Raw genomic sequence first — 21824 nt, 5'->3', positions numbered from 1 at the left:
ACTGAGAGGGCCGACGGGGGGGGGGGCGGGGAGAGACTGAGAGGGCCGACGGGGGGGGGGGCGGGGAGAGACTGAGAGGGCCGACGGGTAGAGACTGAGAGGGCCGACGGGGGGGCGCGGGGAGAGACTGAGAGGGCCGAGGGGGGGGGCGGGGAGAGACTGAGAGGGCCAACGGGTAGAGACTGAGAGGGCCGACGGGGGGGGCGGGGGCGGAGAGACTGAGAGGGCCGACGGGAAGAGACTGAGAGGGCCGACGGGGGGGGGACGGGGAGAGACTGAGAAGGCCGACGGGGGGGGGGGGGCGGGGAGAGACTGAGAGGGCCGACGGGGGGGGGCGGGGAGAGACTGAGAGGGCCGACGGGTAGAGACTGAGAGGGCCGACGGGGGGGGCGCGGGGAGAGACTGAGAGGGCCGACGGGGGGGGCGGGGAGAGACAGAGAGGGCCGACGGGGGGGTGCGGGGAGAGACTGAGAGGGCCGACGGGGGGGGGGGGGGCGGGGAGAGACTGAGAGGGCCGACGGGAGATGGGGGGGAGAGACTGAGAGGGCCGACGGGAGGAGGGGGGGAGAGACTGAGAGGGCCGACGGGAGGAGGGGGGGAGAGACAGAGGGCCGACGGGGGGGGCGGGGAGAGACTGAGCGGGCCGACGGGGGGGGGGGCGGGGAGAGACTGAGCGGGCCGACAGGGGGGGGGGCGGGGAGAGACTGAGCGGGCCGACGGGGGGGGCGGGGAGGGGAGAGACTGAGCGGGCCGACGGGGGGGGCGGGGAGAGACTGAGAGGGCCGACGGGAGGAGGGGGGGAGAGACAGAGGGCCGACGGGAGGAGGGGGGGAGAGACTGAGAGGGCCGACGGGGGCGGCGGGGAGAGACTGAGAGGGCCGACGGGGGGGGCGGGGAGAGACTGAGAGGGCCGACGGGGGGGGCGGGGAGAGACTGAGAGGGCCGACGGGGGGGGCGGGGAGAGACTGAGAGGGCCGACGGGGGGGGCGGGGAGAGACTGAGAGGGCCGACGGGGGGGGCGGGGAGAGACTGAGAGGGCCGACGGGGGGGGCGGGGAGAGACTGAGAGGGCCGACGGGGGGGGCGGGGAGAGACTGAGAGGGCCGACGGGGGGGGCGGGGAGAGACTGAGAGGGCCGACGGGGGGGGGCGGGGAGAGACTGAGAGGGCCGACGGGGGGGGCGGGGAGAGACTGAGAGGGAAGATGAAGGGTGCGGAGAGATGGAGGAGAACAGCAACAGGGGGCGGGAAAAATATGAGATATGGTAAGAACTTACCCTTGTTATCTCTATTTCTACGAAGTCCATAGGTTTCCACAGGATACCTTGGGTATAGGTGTGACGTCAGTCGCAGGGCACCAAAGAGTTAAGCTTTCAGCCTCCCAGGATGCACTAGGTCCCCCTCCTATACCCCGCCCCCGGGCCAAGGCACCTCAGTTAGTTACCAAGCCATAGGCCGGAGGAGGAGAAGGAAGAGAGAGAACAAAGATCTGGACACATACAAGAATCACATTCTCACCAGAGGGAGACGGAAAACCGGTGACCAGAGCAAAGCCCATCTGCAGCACAGGTGCGACAGGGCGGGAGTCCTGTGGAACCCTATGGACTTCGTAGAAATAGAGATAACAAGGGTAAGTTCTTACCATATCTCATATTTTCTACTTCAGGGTCCATAGGGTATCCACAGGATACCTTGGGGATGTCCCAAAGCAGTATCCTTTAAGGGTGGGGACGCTCCTGTGCAGAAAGGAGAATCCGCCGCCCGAAGGAAGCATCCTGAGAGGCGAAGGTGTCAAACCTGTAATACCTCACGAAGGTATGGACAGAAGACCACGTAGCAGCCTTGCAGATCTGAACTGCCGAGGCACCACGTCGAGCTGCCCACGAAGGACCCACAGACCTAGTGGAATGAGCCTTCAGAGAAGGAGGGACCGGTAGGCCTTCATGAAGATAAGCTTCAGAAATAGCCATACGGATCCAGGCTGCCAAAGTTTGCTTTGAAGCAGGCCAACCCTTTTTACGGAAGCCATAGAGGACAAACAAAGCGTCCGACTTCCTAAACGAAGAAGTGCGGTCAACATAAGTCCTTAAGGCCCGCACAACATCCAAAGAGGCCTCACCCACGGAAAGACCCGGTGAGTTAAAGGCCGGAACAACTATTTCCTCGTTAACATGAAACTGGGAAACAACTTTGGGAAGAAACTCTGGCCGAGTGCGGAGCACTGCCCTGTTCCCATGAAAAACCAAGAAAGGGGGTCTACAAGAAAGAGCCCCTAACTCAGAAACACGTCTGGCCGAAGCAATGGCCAGAAGGAAAACAGTCTTAGCTGTTAGCCATTTAAGATCCACTGAGCCCAGTGGTTCAAACGGCGGTCCTTGGAGAGCCCTCAGGACCACAGCCAAATCCCAAGGCGCCACAGGTGGAACAAAGGGCGGCTGAATACGGAGAACACAATGCATAAAGGTGCGCACATCCGGGATTGTAGCAATCCTACGGTGAAACCAGACAGATAGGGCCGAAACCTGTACCTTCAAAGAAGCAAGGCGAAGCCCATGATCTAGTCCCGCTTGCAGGAAGGCGAGAATCCGAGACAGACGAAACTCCCGCGGAGCATAACCTCTCGGTCGACACCACTGGAAGAACGTATGCCACACGCGATGGTATATCCTCGCGGAAGACGGTTTCCGAGCTCGTAACATGGTACGCACCACAGAGCTGGAAAACCCCCGGGACCTCAGCATGGCCGTCTCAACAGCCACGCCGTCAAAGACAGCCGAGTCAGGTCCGGGTGAAGACAAGGACCCTGAGACAGAAGGTCCGGTCGTAGCGGCAACCGCAGAGGACTGTCCATGGACAGACCCTGAAGGTCTGAGAACCAGTGCCGTCTGGGCCACGCGGGAGCTATCAACAGGAGCGTCCCTCCTTCCTGTTTGAATTTCCGGATTACCCGTGGAAGAAGGGAGACCGGAGGGAACAGGTATGCGAACCTGAACGTCCACCGGACGGACAGAGCATCCACCAGAGACGCCCCTTCGTCTCTTGTGCGAGACCCGTACACCGGCAACTTGTTGTTGTGCCGGAAAATTGCACTCCACCCAAACCTAGATCCGAGAGACCTCTACGAGAGCCGCGCGACTGCAAGTTCCTCCTTGCCTGTTTATGTAGGCCACGGTGGTAGCATTGTCCGACTGGACCTGCACCGGGTGACCCTGGAGAAACCGCTGTGCCTGCAGGAGAGCATTGAAGACCGCACGGAGTTCCAAGATATTTATTGGAAGCTCCGCTTCTGTCGGCGTCCACCTGCCCTGGAACAAGTGTGGACCCGAAACTGCTCCCCAGCCCCGAAGACTGGCGTCCGTTGTCAACAGGACCCAATTTGGAACCCAGAACGGACGTCCCTTGTTGAGGTGGGTCGTCTTTAACCACCACGCAAGGGACAGGCGAACCTCCGGGGTGAGCACAATCGTCTGGAACTTCAGAGACTGAGGCAGCCCGTTCCACTTGGACAGGATCAGGTGCTGCAGAGGTCTGGAGTGAAACTGGGCGTATTCCACCATGTCGAACACCGACACCATGGAGCCCAGTAGCCTCATCGCCGAGTGTAAGGACACCCGGCGGCTGTGCAGACAACTGCGCACCCTTGACTGTAAAGCAGAGATCTTGTCCTCCGTCACGAAGATCCTTTGCTGTCCCGAGTCCAATAAGGCTCCAAGATGCAGAATCCTCCGAGACGGGATTAGAGTGGACTTCTGCCAGTTGATTAGCCAGCCGTGCCGTTGCAGCAGTGCAATGGTCAGGTCCAAGTGGCGTAACAGGAGCTCTGGAGATCCTGCCACCAATAACAGGTCGTCCAAGTACGGCAACATGCGGACTCCTTGCAGCCGCAGAGAAGTCGCCATGACCGCCATCACCTTGGTGAAAACACGTGGTGCTGTCGCCAGGCCAAAAGGTAACATCCCGAAACTGGAAGTGGTCGCTGCGGATTGCAAACCGAAGGAACTCTTGATGGCGCAAAAGAATAGGGACATGCAGGTAAGCGTCCTGTATGTCCAAGGACACCATGTAGTCCCCAGGTTCCAGCGCCAGAATGATGGACCGTAGGGTCTCCATCCGAAACTTCGGGACCTGCAAAGACTTGTTGAGTGCTTTGAGGTTGAGAATCGGACGATATGACCCATTGGGTTTCTGTACCAAAAATAGATTTGAATAGAAACCCTGGCCCCTCTTGCAGAATGGAACAGGCACTATAACTCCAGCCTGGAGCATAGTGTGCAATACCTTCCGCAGCTCCGTAGCCTTGTTCCGGTCTGATGGTAGACCCGTGGTGAAGAATCGAGCCGGGGGTCTGTGCCGGAAGGAGAGGGCGTACCCGTGGGAGACCACCTCCAGAACCCAAGTGTCTGTCGTAGTGAACGACCAACACCGGGAGAACTGCAGCAGGCGGCCTCCCACCCTGGGATCCCCCAAGGGCAGACCCGGACCGTCAGGCCGCAGGCTTGTCATCTGGCTTGGGGGCCGGACGTCTGGTACTCCATGCCTGTTTCCGGGGCTTGACCGATTTCTTAGGGCCAGCCTGTCGAGGAAACGACTGTGGTTTGGGCCTGCCCTGGGCCCTAGATGACCGAAAGGACGATGGACCAGAACCAGAAGGAGCAGCGGCCGACGGGAGACAAGCAGATTTGGCTGCCGCCAGCGTGGCCACAATCTTATCCAGATCCGGGACCGAAGAGAACTTCTCCGGTAAACGGCAACGCTTCCAGACCTTTCTTGGAATCTGTGTTCGCCTTCCAGGATCGCAGCCACAAGGTGCGACGAGCAGCTACCGCTGCTGAAGAAATTCTAGACACCAGAGTACTAATGTCTAGAGCCGCCTCGTTGATGTAGGTGGCCGAATCACGGAGATTGCCAATCAACTCCGCCTGTTCGGCCGGACAGTCGGAATCAAAAGAAGCCTCTAATGAATCCGCCCAGCGCTCCATCGCTCTGGCAACCCAGCAAATGGCCATAGCCGGCCGTGCTGCCCCCCCTGCAAGGGAATAAGCGGACTTCAGGCAGATCTCCACCTTGCGGTCCGTAGCATCCTTAAGGGAGGACATGGATGGCATCGGCAATGTTGCACTACGGACAAGACGGGTCACGTGAGAATCTACCTTTCGAGGGGATTCCCACTTAGCAAAATAATTATCCGCGAACGGATAAGCCACCGCCAGACGTCTCTGCGGCTGGTATCTTTTGCCAGGTTGTTTCCACGCCTCCTCTAAATGGTCCACCAACTGACCCGAAAGAGGAAAGACTGTGGCATCGCCCTTCACATCTTTGAAAAAGGCATACTTAGATTTAGCCGCTGGGGGAACATCGTCCTCAATCACCAAGGCTGTGCGGACCGCCCGAATAAGTCCAGGAATATATACTTTGGACTTAGTATCAGCGTCCTTAGTATGGAGAGGTTCCTGATCGTAAGGATCTAGAATCTCCCCATCATCAGACGTCCCTTCGTCATCCTCATAAGGAGCAGACAGAGACGCCACCGGCCGTTTATGAGGCCGCATCACAGACTCCCCTTGCAACACATCCGACAAGTGCTGTACAGAACTCGTCAGGGAGTTAACCCACGCTGGCTCCTGAGAACCCGGGAGCGGGGAAATAGGGAGACTGTGGGGTACCACCAATTGTCGTGGGAACCCCTGCATGGGTGACGACACCACAGACTGCTGGGACAAACCCATCGGAGTAAACGCGGGCTGCGGAGCTAACTGGCCCACTAAAGCTGTTAACGCCTGAGCGAAACAAGCCCAGGGCGGCTCCTGTACCGGTGCTGTAACCGTAATAGGCCGCGCCATGGACAAACACTGCGGGCAAAGGCCCTCCGCGCTACCCTCCCCCTCCGCTAACGGTACTTTGCACGTGGTACACTGTAGCCGGAGGGGAAAATCACTTTCAGACATGATGGCACCACGTATGTGACCTCTCTCACCAATTAAGTATTAAATAGGCGAGAGACCACCCTGCAGCACCGCACCGCAAGGGCTTAGCAGAAAAAACAGGGACAGTAATAAAGCTGACAGTTTTTAGAGAAGAAAAGATTACAGGCAGCAGCACTAGCACAGTCACATACAATGCAGAGAAATAACAATTCCTGCACTAACAGCGCTGATCACTCCACTACACAGACACAGGGCCTGGTAGGACACAGCGCTGCATACACAGACCTGAGCCACAGCGGAGGAGAGGTATGCGGGGGGACCCAGACCACGATGCTTCCTTCCAGACTTCCAGCAGCGTTCACCATGCGTTGCAGAGAAGATGGCCACCGAGGAGCAGAGAGAAGGCTGGCCTGGGGGAGGAGCGCTGACACAGGACCAGTCAGCGCAGTGCAGAGAGGGCTGTGTGCAGCGGGGGAGGCGCTGGCTGTGAGACAGGGAAGGCGCGCTCCCCTGGCATGCATTTAACCCCTGGGACGCCGCAGCGCTACCGCTCTGCTGCGGTCCGCTGTCCCAGGGGGTAGTGGAAAGCGCAGGTTCAGTACCTGGCTCCACGCTGCAGCCAGTCCCCAGGGAGCCCCCTGCCTGGGGACTTAGGACCATGTGACCAGCGGGGACCCACCGCGGGACCCCGCTGCTTACCTTTGTCCCCCTTGGATCCGGCCATGGTCCGGAACATCTGGGGTCACCGCTAGCTGTGACCCCAGATGCTCACCAGCATCCCCGGATCGGTACCGGCGTTCTGGTACCGGCGGGGGTGTAGGGAAGACAGCATGGACGTCAGGACTGACTGTCCATGCTGTACATCCAGATGTGCAGCCACAGCTGCACTGAAGAAAGCTTCAGGGGCTCTTCTAGCCCCCACTCCGACAGGTGCACCCGACGCCGGCCGGGCACCAAACTAAACTGAGGTGCCTTGGCCCGGTGGGGGGGCGGGGTATAGGAGGGGGACCTAGCGCATCCTGGGAGGCTGAAAGCTTAACTCTTTGGTGCCCTGCGACTGACGTCACACCTATACCCAAGGTATCCTGTGGATACCCTATGGACCCTGAAGTAGAAAAGACTGAGTGGATGATGACAGGATACAGGAGGGAGCGAGATACTGACGGCTGAGGGAAAACACAAACCTAAATGCATCATAAGCTAATGGCGACATTACACACTGGCACTCAGCGGTTAGACATGACTATGGCGACATTACACACTGGCACTCAGCGGTTAGACATGACTATGGCGACATTACACACTGGCACTCACCGGTTAGACATGACTATGGCGACATTACACACTGGCACTCACCGGTTAGACATGACTATGGCGACATTACACACTGGCACTCACCGGTTAGACATGACTATGGCGACATTACACACTGGCACTCACCGGTTAGACATGACTATGGCGACATTACACACTGGCACTCACCGGTTAGACATGACTATGGCGACATTACACACTGGCACTCACCGGTTAGACATGACTATGGCGACATTACACACTGGCACTCACCGGTTAGACATGACTATGGCGACATTACACACTGGCACTCACCGGTTAGACATGACTATGGCGACATTACACACTGGCACTCACCGGTTAGACATGACTATGGCGACATTACACACTGGCACTCACCGGTTAGACATGACTATGGCATCATTAAATTCACTGCGTGAGTTGTTCCTTAGAGCGGTGCGGCCACCACTGGTGATCAGGGCATTACTGCCATGGAGGTGATGGAACCGCAGGTCAGACAGAGACTGTTGTGTACAGGGCGTTCCAGGCGTCAGAGCGAGAGCTTCGTCATCTTCCCCGGGGAGCGGCACCGCGTCTATAACAGGAGTCAAGGCAGGTGAGAGAGGGGCGCGCCCCAAATACACAGGGGGAGAGAGAGAGGAGGGGCGCGCCCCAAATACACAGGGGGAGAGAGAGAGGAGGGGCGCGCCCCAAATACACAGGGGGAGAGAGAGAGAGAGAGGGGCGCGCCCCAACTACACAGGGGGAGAGAGAGGGGAGCGCCCCAACTACACAGGGGGAGAGAGAGAGAGGAGGGGCGCCCCAAATACACAGGGGGAGAGAGAGAGAGAGGGGCGTGCCCCAACTACACAGGGGGAGAGAGAGGGGCGCTCCCCAACTACACAGGGGGAGAGAGAGAGGAGGGGCACCCCAACTACACAGGGGGAGAGAGAGAGAGAGAGGGGAGCGCCCCAACTACACAGGGGGAGAGAGAGAGAGAGGGGAGCGCCCCAACTACACAGGGGGGGAGAGAGAGAGGAGGGGCGCCCCAAATACACAGGGGGAGAGAGAGAGAGAGAGAGAGGGGAGTGCCCCAACTACACAGGGGAGAGAGAGAGAGAGAGAGAGAGAGGGGAGCGCCCCAACTACACAGGGGGGGGGAGAGAGAGAGAGAGAGAGGAGGGGCGCCCCAAATACACAGGGGGAGAGAGAGAGAGGGGCGCGCCCCAACTACACAGGGGGAGAGAGAGGGGCGCGCCCCAACTACACAGGGGGAGAGAGGGAGGAGGGGCGCGCCCCAAATACACAGGGGGAGAGAGAGAGGGGAGCGCCCCAACTACACAGGGGGAGAGAGAGAGAGAGAGGAGGGGCGCCCCAAATACACAGGGGGAGAGAGAGAGAGGGGCGCGCCCCAACTACACAGGGGGAGAGAGAGGGGCGCGCCCCAACTACACAGGGGGAGAGAGAGGAGGGGCGCCCCAACTACACAGGGGGAGAGAGAGGAGGGGTGCGCCCCAAATACATAGGGGGAGAGAGAGAGAGAGAGGGGAGCGCCCCAACTACACAGGGGGAGAGAGGGAGGAGGGGCGCGCCCCAAATACACAGGGGGAGAGAGAGAGAGAGAGAGAGAGAGAGAGGGGAGCGCCCCAACTACACAGGGGGAGAGAGAGAGGAGGGGCGCCCCAAATACACAGGGGGAGAGAGGGAGGAGGGGCGCGCCCCAAATACACAGGGGGAGAGAGAGAGAGAGAGGGGCGCGCCCCAACTACACAGGGGGAGAGAGAGGGGCGCGCCCCAACTACACAGGGGGAGAGAGAGAGAGGAGGGGCGCCCCAACTACACAGGGGGAGAGAGAGAGAGGAGGGGCGCCCCAACTACACAGGGGGAGAGAGAGAGAGGAGGGGCGCCCCAACTACACAGGGGGAGAGAGGGAGGAGGGGCGCGCCCCAAATACACAGGGGGAGAGAGAGAGAGAGAGAGAGGGGAGCGCCCCAACTACACAGGGGGAGAGAGAGAGAGAGAGAGAGAGAGAGAGGGGAGCGCCCCAACTACACAGGGGGAGAGAGAGAGAGGGGAGCGCCCCAACTACACAGGGGGAGAGAGAGAGAGGGGAGCGCCCCAACTACACAGGGGGAGGGAGAGAGGGGAGCGCCCCAACTACACAGGGGGAGGGAGAGAGGGGCGCGCCCCAACTACACAGGGGGAGAGAGAGGGGCGCGCCCCAACTACACAGGGGGAGAGAGAGAGGAGGGGCGCCCCAACTACACAGGGGGAGAGAGGGAGGAGGGGCGCGCCCCAAATACATAGGAGGAGAGAGAGAGAGAGAGGGGAGTGCCCCAACTACACAGGGGGGGAGAGAGAGAGAGAGGAGCGCCCCAACTACACAGGGGGAGAGAAAGAGAGAGGAGGGGCGCCCCAACTACACAGGGGGAGAGAGAGAGAGAGGGGGCGCGCCCCAACTACACAGGGGGAGAGAGAGGGGCGCGCCCCAACTACACAGGGAGAGAGAGAGAGGAGGGGCGCCCCAACTACACAGGGGGAGAGAGGGAGGAGGGGCGCGCCCCAACTACACAGGGGGAGAGAGGGAGAAGGGGCGCGCCCCAACTACACAGGGGGAGAGAGAGAGAGAGAGGGGAGCGCCCCAACTACACAGGGGGAGAGAGAGAGAGAGAGGGGAGCGCCCCAACTACACAGGGGGAGAGAGGGAGGAGGGGCGCCCCAACTACACAGGGGGAGAGAGGGAGGAGGGGCGCCCCAACTACACAGGGGGAGAGAGGGAGGAGGGGCGCGCCCCGAATACACAGGGGGAGAGAGAGGGGAGGGGCGCGCCCCGAATACACAGGGGGAGAGAGAGGGGAGGGGCGCGCCCCAAATACACAGGGGGAGAGAGAGAGGAGGGGCGCGCCCCAAATACACAGGGGGAGAGAGAGAGGAGGGGCGCGCCCCAAATACACAGGGGGAGAGAGAGAGGAGGGGCGCGCCCCAAATACACAGGGGGAGAGAGAGGGGTGCGACCCAAATACACAGGGGGAGAGAGAGGGGTGCGACCCAAATACACAGGGGGAGAGAGAGGGGTGCGCCCCAAATACACAGAGGGAGAGAGAGGCACCCCAAATACACAGAGGGAGAGAGAGGGGCGCCATCTGAATCAGACTCAGCGGGCGAGGGAGAGAGCGACAGAAAGGAGTGGTGGGAGAGAGAGACTATACATAGGGGCACTGACCAGCTTCATCGAGTATTGTAGCCTGTGCTGCCTGGCCGTACAGATCTACCACGGCAAACACATTGGGGGGCACGTTCCAGGCCGCGATGCCTTGCGCCACTCCATTCACAAAGAAGTTCAGGGTACCGTCTTCCCGACGTACGACGCCAACAGTGTCACCTGCCTGGAAAAGAATGAAGAGTAAGACAGATTGACCAGCGAACGCCCCACAAGATTACCAACACGTTTAGGCTCCAGACACTTCCAACTATGCGCATAAAGGCAAATGCCCAAAATAACCACATTCAGTATGTTCTTCTAGGCATTTACAGAGAAATAGAAGTATATATATATATATATATATCTATCCACTAACTCATTATAAGAGATCAATTTAAGTGTTAGCTCCGTCTGACCTTGAGGCGGTCCAGGTTGTGTCCATACTCATCCAAGATGGTGGTCCCATTGTGCATTACGCCATTCCCAGTCATCATCCACGTCCCTGAGCAAAGAGAGATCATCAGGGGAGCTGAAGAGGGTCTCTGGCAAATCATATGAGCAGGTAGGTGGCCATACCTGAGCGGAGATTGGTCATGGTGGAAGGTAGCTGTAGGTATGCTGGGTTATGGGTGGTGACACCAATCTCGATTGAACCTGCCCATTTATCCACCATCTTGTCTATCCTGACCTGAAACACCTCGTTATTATGAAGCGGTCGGTTGCTAAGAACCACTCCATGGTTAAAGTCATCGGTGGCACTGGTTAGACAAGGAAGACAGAACAGAGTAGGCGTCACGGCACATCACCGGCATGTTTCCTGGGAATTCCTCTTTTCTGATATGGGGTGGGGTCTTCACACGTTAAACATGCTAATTAAAGTTAGTCACTATAGTAGACTTAATGCACTTTGCAAAACACTAATCTCCACCTCACTGCCACACAGCCCTTTTACCTGCTAGAGGCCGCAACCAAAGGAGGGACGTAGTTATCAGACCGGCGGACGACATACCACCAATCTGAATCCAGACACTGAAAGTCCGACACGGGACATAAGATAGACGTCATAATACCGACACCTATCTTAATCCCGATGCCGGAATCCAGAAGGACGGGAGCCTGAACGAGGTAAGTCTGGGGCACCCTTAGCATTAGCCGTGGGGGTGGGAGGGTTAGGGTTAGGTTTTGGGGGGAGGGGTTAGGTTTAGACATGAAGGTGGGAGGGTTAGGGTTAGGCTACAAGAAGGAAGGGTTAGGGGGAGAAGTGTAAGTATACTTAACCAACCCGTCGGGATACCAACCATGGGCAGGGCCGGATTAACAATGGGGCGGGTGGAGCTGCAGCTCCAGGCCCTCCCATGAAAATAGGCCCACACCACCAAGAAGGATCCGCTGGAGACAGGAATAATTTTTTTTTCCTGTTGGAACAAGCGGCCGTCCGATGACCTGCCCTTACAAACCCCACACCCATCAATTACCTGCAGTCCGCACCACCCTCCCCCCCCATCCGGGAAAACCTAGTCCTGGCTGCCTTGATTATGTATAGAGCGGCGCAGTAGAAGGCTTTGCTTCACAAGCCCTCCCTGCGCCGCGAAGTGTGCCTCAGCTCCTCCTCTTTGCCATGTGATGTCTAGCCACGTGACGTCACATAGGCGCCGCCGCGCCGGGCTCTCGTGGGTGGTTGTCGGAATAAGGAGGAGACGGACCTGACACCAAGAGCACCTGACCTTCCTGTCAGTGCAGTGCCAGTGGGGAGAAGACCCGTGGAAGCCGAAGGTGCAAGCATGGAAGAGGGGTCGAGGCAGAGGAACAGACAAGAGAGAAGAAGGTAAGTGAACTACGGAGGGGGGTGCAGAGTGAGGGGGGAGGGGAGGAAGCAGAGGGGTGCAGAGAGGGGGGAGGGAATGAACACCATAATGGACACAAAGAGGGGTTTATACTAATGGATACAGAGGGAGGAAGGACATAATGCAGACAGATGAGGGGACATAATGATAAACACAGAAGGGGGCATAATAATGGATATGGGTAGGCACATGAAAATGAACACAGGGGGATGGCACATACTAATGGACAGAGGCAGGGCATGATTAACATAGAGGGGGGAACATAATAATGGGGATGGGGGCTATAATAATGGACACGGTGGGGGAAGACATAATAATGGATACAGGGGGGAAAGACATAATAATGCACACAGATGGGGGGTATAATAATAGACACGGGGGGCATAATAATGCACACAGATGGGGGGCATAATAATGAACACAGGCGACACCCACATAATAATGGATACAGAGGGGGTGCGGCACATACTAATGGACACTGTGGGGGCATAATAAAGAACACGGGGGAACATAATGAACACAGAGGGGGGTGGGGCATACTAATTGACACAGAGGGGGAAGGACATAATAATGCACACAGATAGGGGGACATAATAGACACATAGGGGACATAATAATGGACACATGGGGTATGGCACATACTAATGTACACAGAGGGGGGAAGAATAAATAACAGTAGGGGGACATAATAATGGACATATGGGGTATGGCACATACTAATGTACACAGAGGGGGGAATAATAAATAACAGTAGGGGCACATACTAATGGACACTGACCGGAGGCATAATGAAGAACACACGGGGGGCATAATAATGGACACAGAAGGGGGAATAATAACACAGAGGGGGAACATAATAATGGACACGGGGGGGCATAATAATAGAGACAGAGGGGGTATGGCACACATTAATGGACACAGACTAAGGGCATAATAATGGACACAGGGGGGATGGCACATACTAGTGGACAGAGAGGGGGGGCATAATAATGGACAAAGGGTGAGGGACACAATAATGAACACGGGGGACATAATAATGTACACATGGGGGGGAAAAATAATGGACACAGAGGAGGGGGGAGTACATAATAATGGACACAGGAGGGGTAGCACAACACAGAACATACAGATGAGGGGGCAGCACAACACAGAACATACAGATGAGATGTGAGTGAGGGGTATTTGTGTGTCTGTTGTGTGGTCAGGGAATGATGTGAGTGAGGGGTATTTGTGTGTCTGTTCTGTGGTCAGGGAATGATGTGAGTGAGGGGTATTTGTGTGTCTGTTGTGTGGTCAGGGAATGATGTGAGTGAGGGGTATTTGTGTGTCTGTTGTGTGGTCAGGGAATGATGTGAGTGAGGGGTATTTGTGTGTCTGTTGTGTGGTCAGGGAATGATGTGAGTGAGGGGTATTTGTGTGTCTGTTGTGTGGTCAGGGAATGATGTGAGTGAGGGGTATTTGTGTGTCTGTTGTGTGGTCAGGGAATGATGTGAGTGAGGGGTATTTGTGTGTCTGTTGTGTGGTCAGGGAATGATGTGAGTGAGGGGTATTTGTGTGTCTGTTGTGTGGTCAGGGAATGATGTGAGTGAGGGGTATTTGTGTGTCTGTTGTGTGGTCAGGGAATGATGTGAGTGAGGGGTATTTGTGTGTCTGTTGTGTGGTCAGGGAATGATGTGAGTGAGGGGTATTTGTGTGTCTGTTGTGTGGTCAGGGAATGATGTGAGTGAGGGGTATTTGTGTGTCTGTTGTGTGGTCAGGGAATGATGTGAGTGAGGGGTATTTGTGTGTCTGTTGTGTGGTCAGGGAATGATGTGAGTGAGGGGTATTTGTGTGTCTGTTGTGTGGTCAGGGAATGATGTGAGTGAGGGGTATTTGTGTGTCTGTTGTGTGGTCAGGGAATGATGTGAGTGAGGGGTATTTGTGTGTCTGTTGTGTGGTCAGGGAATGATGTGAGTGAGGGGTATTTGTGTGTCTGTTGTGTGGTCAGGGAATGATGTGAGTGAGGGGTATTTGTGTGTCTGTTGTGTGGTCAGGGAATGATGTGAGTGAGGGGTATTTGTGTGTCTGTTGTGTGGTCAGGGAATGATGTTGAGTGAGGGGTATTTGTGTGTCTGTTGTGTGGTCAGGGAATGATGTGAGTGAGGGGTATTTGTGTGTCTGTTGTGTGGTCAGGGAATTGATGTGAGTGAGGGGTATTTGTGTGTCTGTTGTGTGGTCAGGGAATGATGTGAGTGAGGGGTATTTGTGTGTCTGTTGTGTGGTCAGGGAATGATGTGAGTGAGGGGTATTTGTGTGTCTGTTGTGTGGTCAGGGAATGGATGTGAGTGAGGGGTATTTGTGTGTCTGTTGTGTGGTCAGGGAATGATGTGAGTGAGGGGTATTTGTGTGTCTGTTGTGTGGGGGAATGATGTGAGTGAGGGGTATTTGTGTGTCTGTTGTGTGGTCAGGGAATGATGTGAGTGAGGGGTATTTGTGTGTCTGTTGTGTGGTCAGGGAATGATGTGAGTGAGGGGTATTTGTGTGTCTGTGGTGTGGTCAGGGAATGATGTGAGTGAGGGGTATTTGTGTGTCTGTGGGTGTGGTCAGGGAATGATGTGAGTGAGGGGTATTTGTGTGTCTGTGGTGTGGTCAGGGAATGATGTGAGTGAGGGGTATTTGTGTGTCTGTTGTGTGGTCAGGGAATGATGTGAGTGAGGGTATTTGTGTGTCTGTTGTGTGGTCAGGGAATGATGTGAGTGAGGGGTATTTGTGTGTCTGTTGTGTGGTCAGGGAATGATGTGAGTGAGGGGTATTTGTGTGTCTGTTGTGTGGTCAGGGAATGATGTGAGTGAGGGGTATTTGTGTGTCTGTTGTGTGGTCAGGGAATGATGTGAGTGAGGGGTATTTGTGTGTCTGTTGTGTGGTCAGGGAATGATGTGAGTGAGGGGTATTTGTGTGTCTGTTGTGTGGTCAGGGAATGATGTGAGTGAGGGGTATTTGTGTGTCTGTTGTGTGGTCAGGGAATGATGTGAGTGAGGGGTATTTGTGTGTCTGTTGTGTGGTCAGGGAATGATGTGAGTGAGGGGTATTTGTGTGTCTGTTGTGTGGTCAGGGAATGATGTGAGTGAGGGGTATTTGTGTGTCTGTTGTGTGGTCAGGGAATGATGTGAGTGAGGGGTATTTGTGTGTCTGTTGTGTGGTCAGGGAATGATGTGAGTGAGGGGTATTTGTGTGTCTGTTGTGTGGTCAGGGAATGATGTGAGTGAGGGGTATTTGTGTGTCTGTTGTGTGGTCAGGGAATGATGTGAGTGAGGGGTATTTGTGTGTCTGTTGTGTGGTCAGGGAATGATGTGAGTGAGGGGTATTTGTGTGTCTGTTGTGTGGTCAGGGAATGATGTGAGTGAGGGGTATTTGTGTGTCTGTTGTGTGGTCAGGGAATGATGTGAGTGAGGGGTATTTGTGTGTCTGTTGTGTGGTCAGGGAATGATGTGAGTGAGGGGTATTTGTGTGTCTGTTGTGTGGTCAGGGAATGATGTGAGTGAGGGGTATTTGTGTGTCTGTTGTGTGGTCAGGGAATGATGTGAGTGAGGGGTATTTGTGTGTCTGTTGTGTGGTCAGGGAATGATGTGAGTGAGGGGTATTTGTGTGTCTGTTGTGTGGTCAGGGAATGATGTGAGTGAGGGGTATTTGTGTGTCTGTTGTGTGGTCAGGGAATGATGTGAGTGAGGGGTATTTGTGTGTCTGTTGTGTGGTCAGGGAATGATGTGAGTGAGGGGTATTTGTGTGTCTGTTGTGTGGTCAGGGAATGATGTGAGTGAGGGGTATTTGTGTGTCTGTTGTGTGGTCAGGGAATGATGTGAGTGAGGGGTATTTGTGTGTCTGTTGTGTGGTCAGGGAATGATGTGAGTGAGGGGTATTTGTGTGTCTGTTGTGTGGTCAGGGAATGATGTGAGTGAGGGGTATTTGTGTGTCTGTTGTGTGGTCAGGGAATGATGTGAGTGAGGGGTATTTGTGTGTCTGTTGTGTGGTCAGGGAATGATGTGAGTGAGGGGTATTTGTGTGTCTGTTGTGTGGTCAGGGAATGATGTGAGTGAGGGGGTATTTGTGTGTCTGTTGTGTGGTCAGGGAATGATGTGAGTGAGGGGTATTTGTGTGTCTGTTGTGTGGTCAGGGAATGATGTGAGTGAGGGGTATTTGTGTGTCTGTTGTGTGGTCAGGGAATGATGTGAGTGAGGGGTATTTGTGTGTCTGTTGTGTGGTCAGGGAATGATGTGAGTGAGGGGTATTTGTGTGTCTGTTGTGTGGTCAGGGAATGATGTGAGTGAGGGGTATTTGTGTGTCTGTTGTGTGGTCAGGGAATGATGTGAGTGAGGGGTATTTGTGTTTCTGTTGTGTGGTCAGGGAATGATGTGAGTGAGGGGTATTTGTGTGTCTGTTGTGTGGTCAGGGAATGATGTGAGTGAGGGGTATTTGTGTGTCTGTTGTGTGGTCAGGGAATGATGTGAGTGAGGGGTATTTGTGTTTCTGTTGTGTGGTCAGGGAATGATGTGAGTGAGGGGTATTTGTGCGTCGGTTACCTGGTCAGGGCATGATGGCAAGTGAGGGGTATTTGTGTGTCTGTTGTGTGGTCAGGGAATGATGTGAGTGAGGGGTATTTGTGTGTCTGTTGTGTGGTCAGGGAATGATGTGAGTGAGGGGTATTTGTGTGTCGGTTGTGTGGTCAGGGAATGATGTGAGTGAGGGGTATTTGTGTGTCTGTTGTGTGGTCAGGGAATGATGTGAGTGAGGGGTATTTGTGTGTCTGTTGTGTGGTCAGGGAATGATGTGAGTGAGGGGTATTTGTGTGTCTGTTGTGTGGTCAGGGAATGATGTGAGTGAGGGGTATTTGTGTGTCTGTTGTGTGGTCAGGGAATGATGTGAGTGAGGGGTATTTGTGTGTCTGTTGTGTGGTCAGGGAATGATGTGAGTGAGGGGTATTTGTGTTTCTGTTGTGTGGTCAGGGAATGATGTGAGTGAGGGGGTATTTGTGTGTCTGTTGTGTGGTCAGGGAATGATGTGAGTGAGGGGTATTTGTGTGTCTGTTGTGTGGTCAGGGAATGATGTGAGTGAGGGGTATTTGTGTGTCTGTTGTGTGGTCAGGGAATGATGTGAGTGAGGGGTATTTGTGCGTCGGTTACCTGGTCAGGGCATGATGGCAAGTGAGGGGTATTTGTGCATCTGTTATGAGGGGTATATCAGTGTGTCAGCATTAGGGTCAGGAAGTGGTGGTGAGAGGGATCACAGATGTTGAAATATGGGGCCGGTGAGCGATAGTGAATGATGGGTACTTCAGTGTTTGAGAGATGGCCTCCATGAGTGGTAGTGGGTAAGAGGTTCGGCATATAGCATTGATTGAGGGGTGAAAGGTGTTTCAGTGGGTGGTGGGGTAATGTAGTGTAGTACAGGCAGCAATACTTACATCTGTGCCTACACAAAGGTAGTGCGATAGGTGACTACTATCGGCCTACCAATATGTATGTGGGGGGGGGCACATATATATATATATATATATATATATATATATATATGTGTGTGTATATGTATAATATATATGTGTGTGTGTATATATATATATATATATATATATATATATATATGTGTGTGTGTATATATGTATATGTGCGCAAAGTGGGGAGGTGCTAGACCACTCCCCAATATACTGGCCACGCCCCCCACATCGTTAGTCACACCCCTGTTACACTGGTCACACCCCTGCGGCAGCATACAATAGGCCCTTCATAAATTTCAGCTCCAGGCCCATTTGGACCTTAATCTGGCACTGACCATGGGGATGCCGCTGTCTGTATTTAGACAGGAGACATCAGACAGCCGGCATTGCATACCAATTCCCCATGATATTAGGACTACTGTAGACATTAGGGTTACGTACTGTGGACGAAGTGCGGTGCGACCCCCGTTGATGATTGAGGCTTTCTGTCCACAGTTGGTGTGAAAAAGAAGCTGTTCTGGGTCTGGTGTATTTGAGCTTTGACGCCCTCTGTCCGGTGACCTCGCTCGCAGAATGGCATTATTCCTCCGCAGTCGGTCAGCGTGGTTGTGGTTGTGAACTATAGTTACCTTAACAGCCATTCCATAAAGATCAACAACGCCATAAACCACCGAAGGAGTCTGACAGGAGGCAACACCTGAAGGAACATTGACATCACTGGTTAGGGAGATGATGGTGTAGAACCTAGGCAGGGACTACACCTGGAGGAGCATTGTACAGTGATATCACAGGATAGGGAGAGGATAGTATGACAGAACCTAGGCAGGGGCCACACCTGGAGGAACATTGTACAGTGATGTCACAGGATAGGGAGAGTATAGTATGACAGAACCTAGGCAGGGGCCACACCTGGAGGAGCATTGTACAGTGATATCACAGGATAGGGAGAGGATAGTAGAATATAACCTAGGCAGGGACCACACCTGGAGGAACCTTGTACAGTGATATCACAGGATGGGGAGATTATGGTGTAGAACCTGGGCAGGGGCCACACCTGGAGGAGCATTGTACAGTGATATCACTGGATGAGGAGATGATGGTGTAGAACCTGGGCAGGGGCCACACCTGGAGGAGCATTGTACAGTGATATCACAGGATAGGGAGAGGATAGTATGACAGAACCTAGGCAGGGCCCACACCTGGAGGAGCATTGTACAGTGATATCACAGTATAGGAAGAGGATAGTAGAATATAACCTAGGCAGGGACCACACCTGGAGGAACATTGTACAGTGATATCACAGAATAGGGAGAGGATAGTATGACAGAACCTAGGCAGGGGCCACACCTGGAGGAGCATTGTACAGTGATATCACAGGATAGGGAGAGGATAGTATGACAGAACCTAGGCAGGGACCACACCAGGAGGAACCTTGTACAGTGATATCACAGGATAGGGACAGGATAGTATGACAGAACCTAGGCAGGGGCCACACCAGGAGGAGCATTGTACAGTGATATCACAGGATACGGAGAGGATAGTATGACAGAACCTAGGCAGGGTCCACACCTGGAGGAGCATTGTACAGTGATATCACCGGATGGGGAGATGATGGTGTAGAACCTGGACAGGGGCCACACCTGGAGGAGCAATTTACAGTGATGTCACAGGATAGGGAGAGGATGGTATGAGAGAACCTAGGCAGGGGCCACACCTGGAGGAGCATTGTACAGTGATATCACAGGATAGGGAGAGGATAGTATGACAGAACCTAGGCAGGGGCTACACCTGGAGGAGCATTGTACAGTGATATCATTGGATAGGGAGAGGATAGTAGAATATAACCTAGGCAGGGACCACACCTGGAGGAACATTGTACAGTGATATCACAGGATAGGGAGAGGATAGTATGACAGAACCTAGGCAGGGGCCACACCTATAGGAGCACTGTACAGAGAAATCACTGTATAGGGAGAGGATAGTATGACAGAACCTAGGCAGGGACCACACCTGGAGGAGCATTGTACAGTGATATCATTGGATAGGGAGAGGATAGTATGACAGAACCTAGGCAGGGGCCACACCTGGAGGAACATTGTACAGTGATATCACAGGATAGGGAGAGCATAGTATGACAGAACCTAGGCAGGGGCCACACCTGGAGCAGCATTGTACAGTGATATCACAGGATAGGGAGAGGATAGTATGACAGAACCTAGGAAGGGGCCACACCTGGAGGAGCATTGTACAGTGATTTCACAGGATGGGGAGATGATGGTGTAGAACCTGGGCAGGGGCCACACCTGGAGCAGCATTGTACAGTGATATCACAGGATAGGGAGAGGATAGTATGACAGAACCTAGGCAGGGGCCACACCTGGAGCAGCATTGTACAGTGATATCACAGGATAGGGAGAGGATAGTATGACAGAACCAAGGCAGGGGCCACACCTGGAGCAGCATTGTACAGTGATATCACAGGATAGGGAGAGGATAGTATGACAGAACCTAGGAAGGGGCCACACCTGGAGGAGCATTGTACAGTGATATCACAGGATAGGGAGAGGATAGTATGACAGAACCTAGGCAGAGGCCACACCTGGAGGAGCATTGTAAAGTGATATCACAAGATAGGAAGAGGATAGTATGACAGAACCTAGACAGGGGCCACACCGGGAGGAGCATTCTACAGTGATATCACAGGATAGGGAGAGGATAGTATGACAGAACCTAGGCAGGGGCCACACCTGGAGGAGCATTGTACAGTGATATCACAGGATAGGGAGAGGATAGTATGACAGAACCTAGGCAGAGGCCACACCTGGAGGAGCATTGTACAGTGATATCACAAGATAGGAAGAGGATAGTATGACAGAACCTAGACAGGGGCCACACCGGGAGGAGCATTCTACAGTGATATCACAGGATAGGGAGAGGATAGTATGACAGAACCTAGGCAGGGACCACACCTGGAGGAGCATTGTACAGTGATATCACAGGATAGAGAGAGGATAGTATGACAGAACCTAGGCAGGGGCCACACCTGGAGGAGTATTGTACAGTGATATCACAGGATAGGGAGAGGATAGTATGACAAAACCTAGGCAGGGGCCACACCTGGAGGAACATTGTACAGTGATATCACAGGATAGGGAGAGGATAGTATGACAGAACCTAGGCAGGGGCCACACCTGGAGGAGCATTGTACAGTGATATCACAGGATAGGGAGAGGATAGTATGACAGAACCTAGGCAGGGACCACACCTGGAGGAGCATTGTACAGTGATATCACAGGATAGGGAGAGGATAGTATGACAAAACCTAGGCAGGGGCCACACCTGGAGGAACATTGTACAGTGATGTCACAGGATAGGGAGAGGATAGTATGACAGAACCTAGGCAGGGACCACACCTGGAGGAGCATTGTACAGTGATATCACAGGATAGGGAGAGGATAGTATGACAGAACCTAGGCAGGGGCCACACCTGGAGGAGCATTGTACAGTGATATCACAGGATAGGGAGAGGATAGTATGACAAAACCTAGGCAGGGGCAACACCTGGAGGAACATTGTACAGTGATATCACAGGATAGGGAGAGGATAGTATGACAGAACCTAGGCAGGGACCACACCTGGAGGAGCATTGTACAGTGATATCACAGGAAGGGGAGATGATGGAGTAGAACCTGGGCAGGGGCCACACCTGGAGGAGCATTGTACAGTGATATCACAGTATAGGGAGAGGATAGTATGACAGAACCTAGGCAGGGACCACACCTGGAGGAACATTGTACAGTGATATAACTGGATAGGGAGAGGATAGTAGAATATAACCTAGGCAGGGGCCACACCTGGAGGAGCATTGTACAGTGATATCACATAATAGGGAGAGGATAGTAGAATATAACCTAGGCAGGGACCACACCTGGAGGAACATTGTACAGTGATATCACAGGATAGGGAGAGGATAGTATGACAGAACCTAGGCAAGGGCCACACCTGGAGGAACATTGTACAGTGATATCACAGGATAGGGAGAGGATAGTATGACAGAACCTAGGCAGGGGCCACACCTGGAGGAGCATTGTACAGT

General features: G+C 54.3%; 1 protein-coding gene across 2 annotated transcripts in view; it reads right to left on the bottom strand.

The window, feature by feature from the left end:
- NEURL4 (neuralized E3 ubiquitin protein ligase 4) overlaps positions 1-21824 on the bottom strand; it is a 288408-nt gene that overhangs the window by 178776 nt on the left and 87808 nt on the right. For both annotated transcript variants that reach the window (XM_088464392.1, XM_088464393.1), the window contains exons 7-11: positions 18170-18425; positions 10994-11175; positions 10834-10919; positions 10439-10601; positions 7615-7810 (exon numbers count right to left, since the gene is read on the bottom strand). In XM_088464392.1, coding sequence (XP_088320518.1) covers positions 7615-7810; positions 10439-10601; positions 10834-10919; positions 10994-11175; positions 18170-18425 — 883 coding nt within the window. The remainder of the gene's footprint in view (positions 1-7614; positions 7811-10438; positions 10602-10833; positions 10920-10993; positions 11176-18169; positions 18426-21824) is intronic.

The sequence above is a fragment of the Taudactylus pleione genome, unplaced genomic scaffold (genome assembly GCF_031769625.1).
Source record: "Taudactylus pleione unplaced genomic scaffold, aTauple2 ptg001664l, whole genome shotgun sequence".
Taxonomy (NCBI): domain Eukaryota; kingdom Metazoa; phylum Chordata; class Amphibia; order Anura; family Myobatrachidae; genus Taudactylus; species Taudactylus pleione.
Note: the sequence above shows the minus strand (reverse complement) of the source record. Positions and strands in the feature narration are given on the sequence as shown.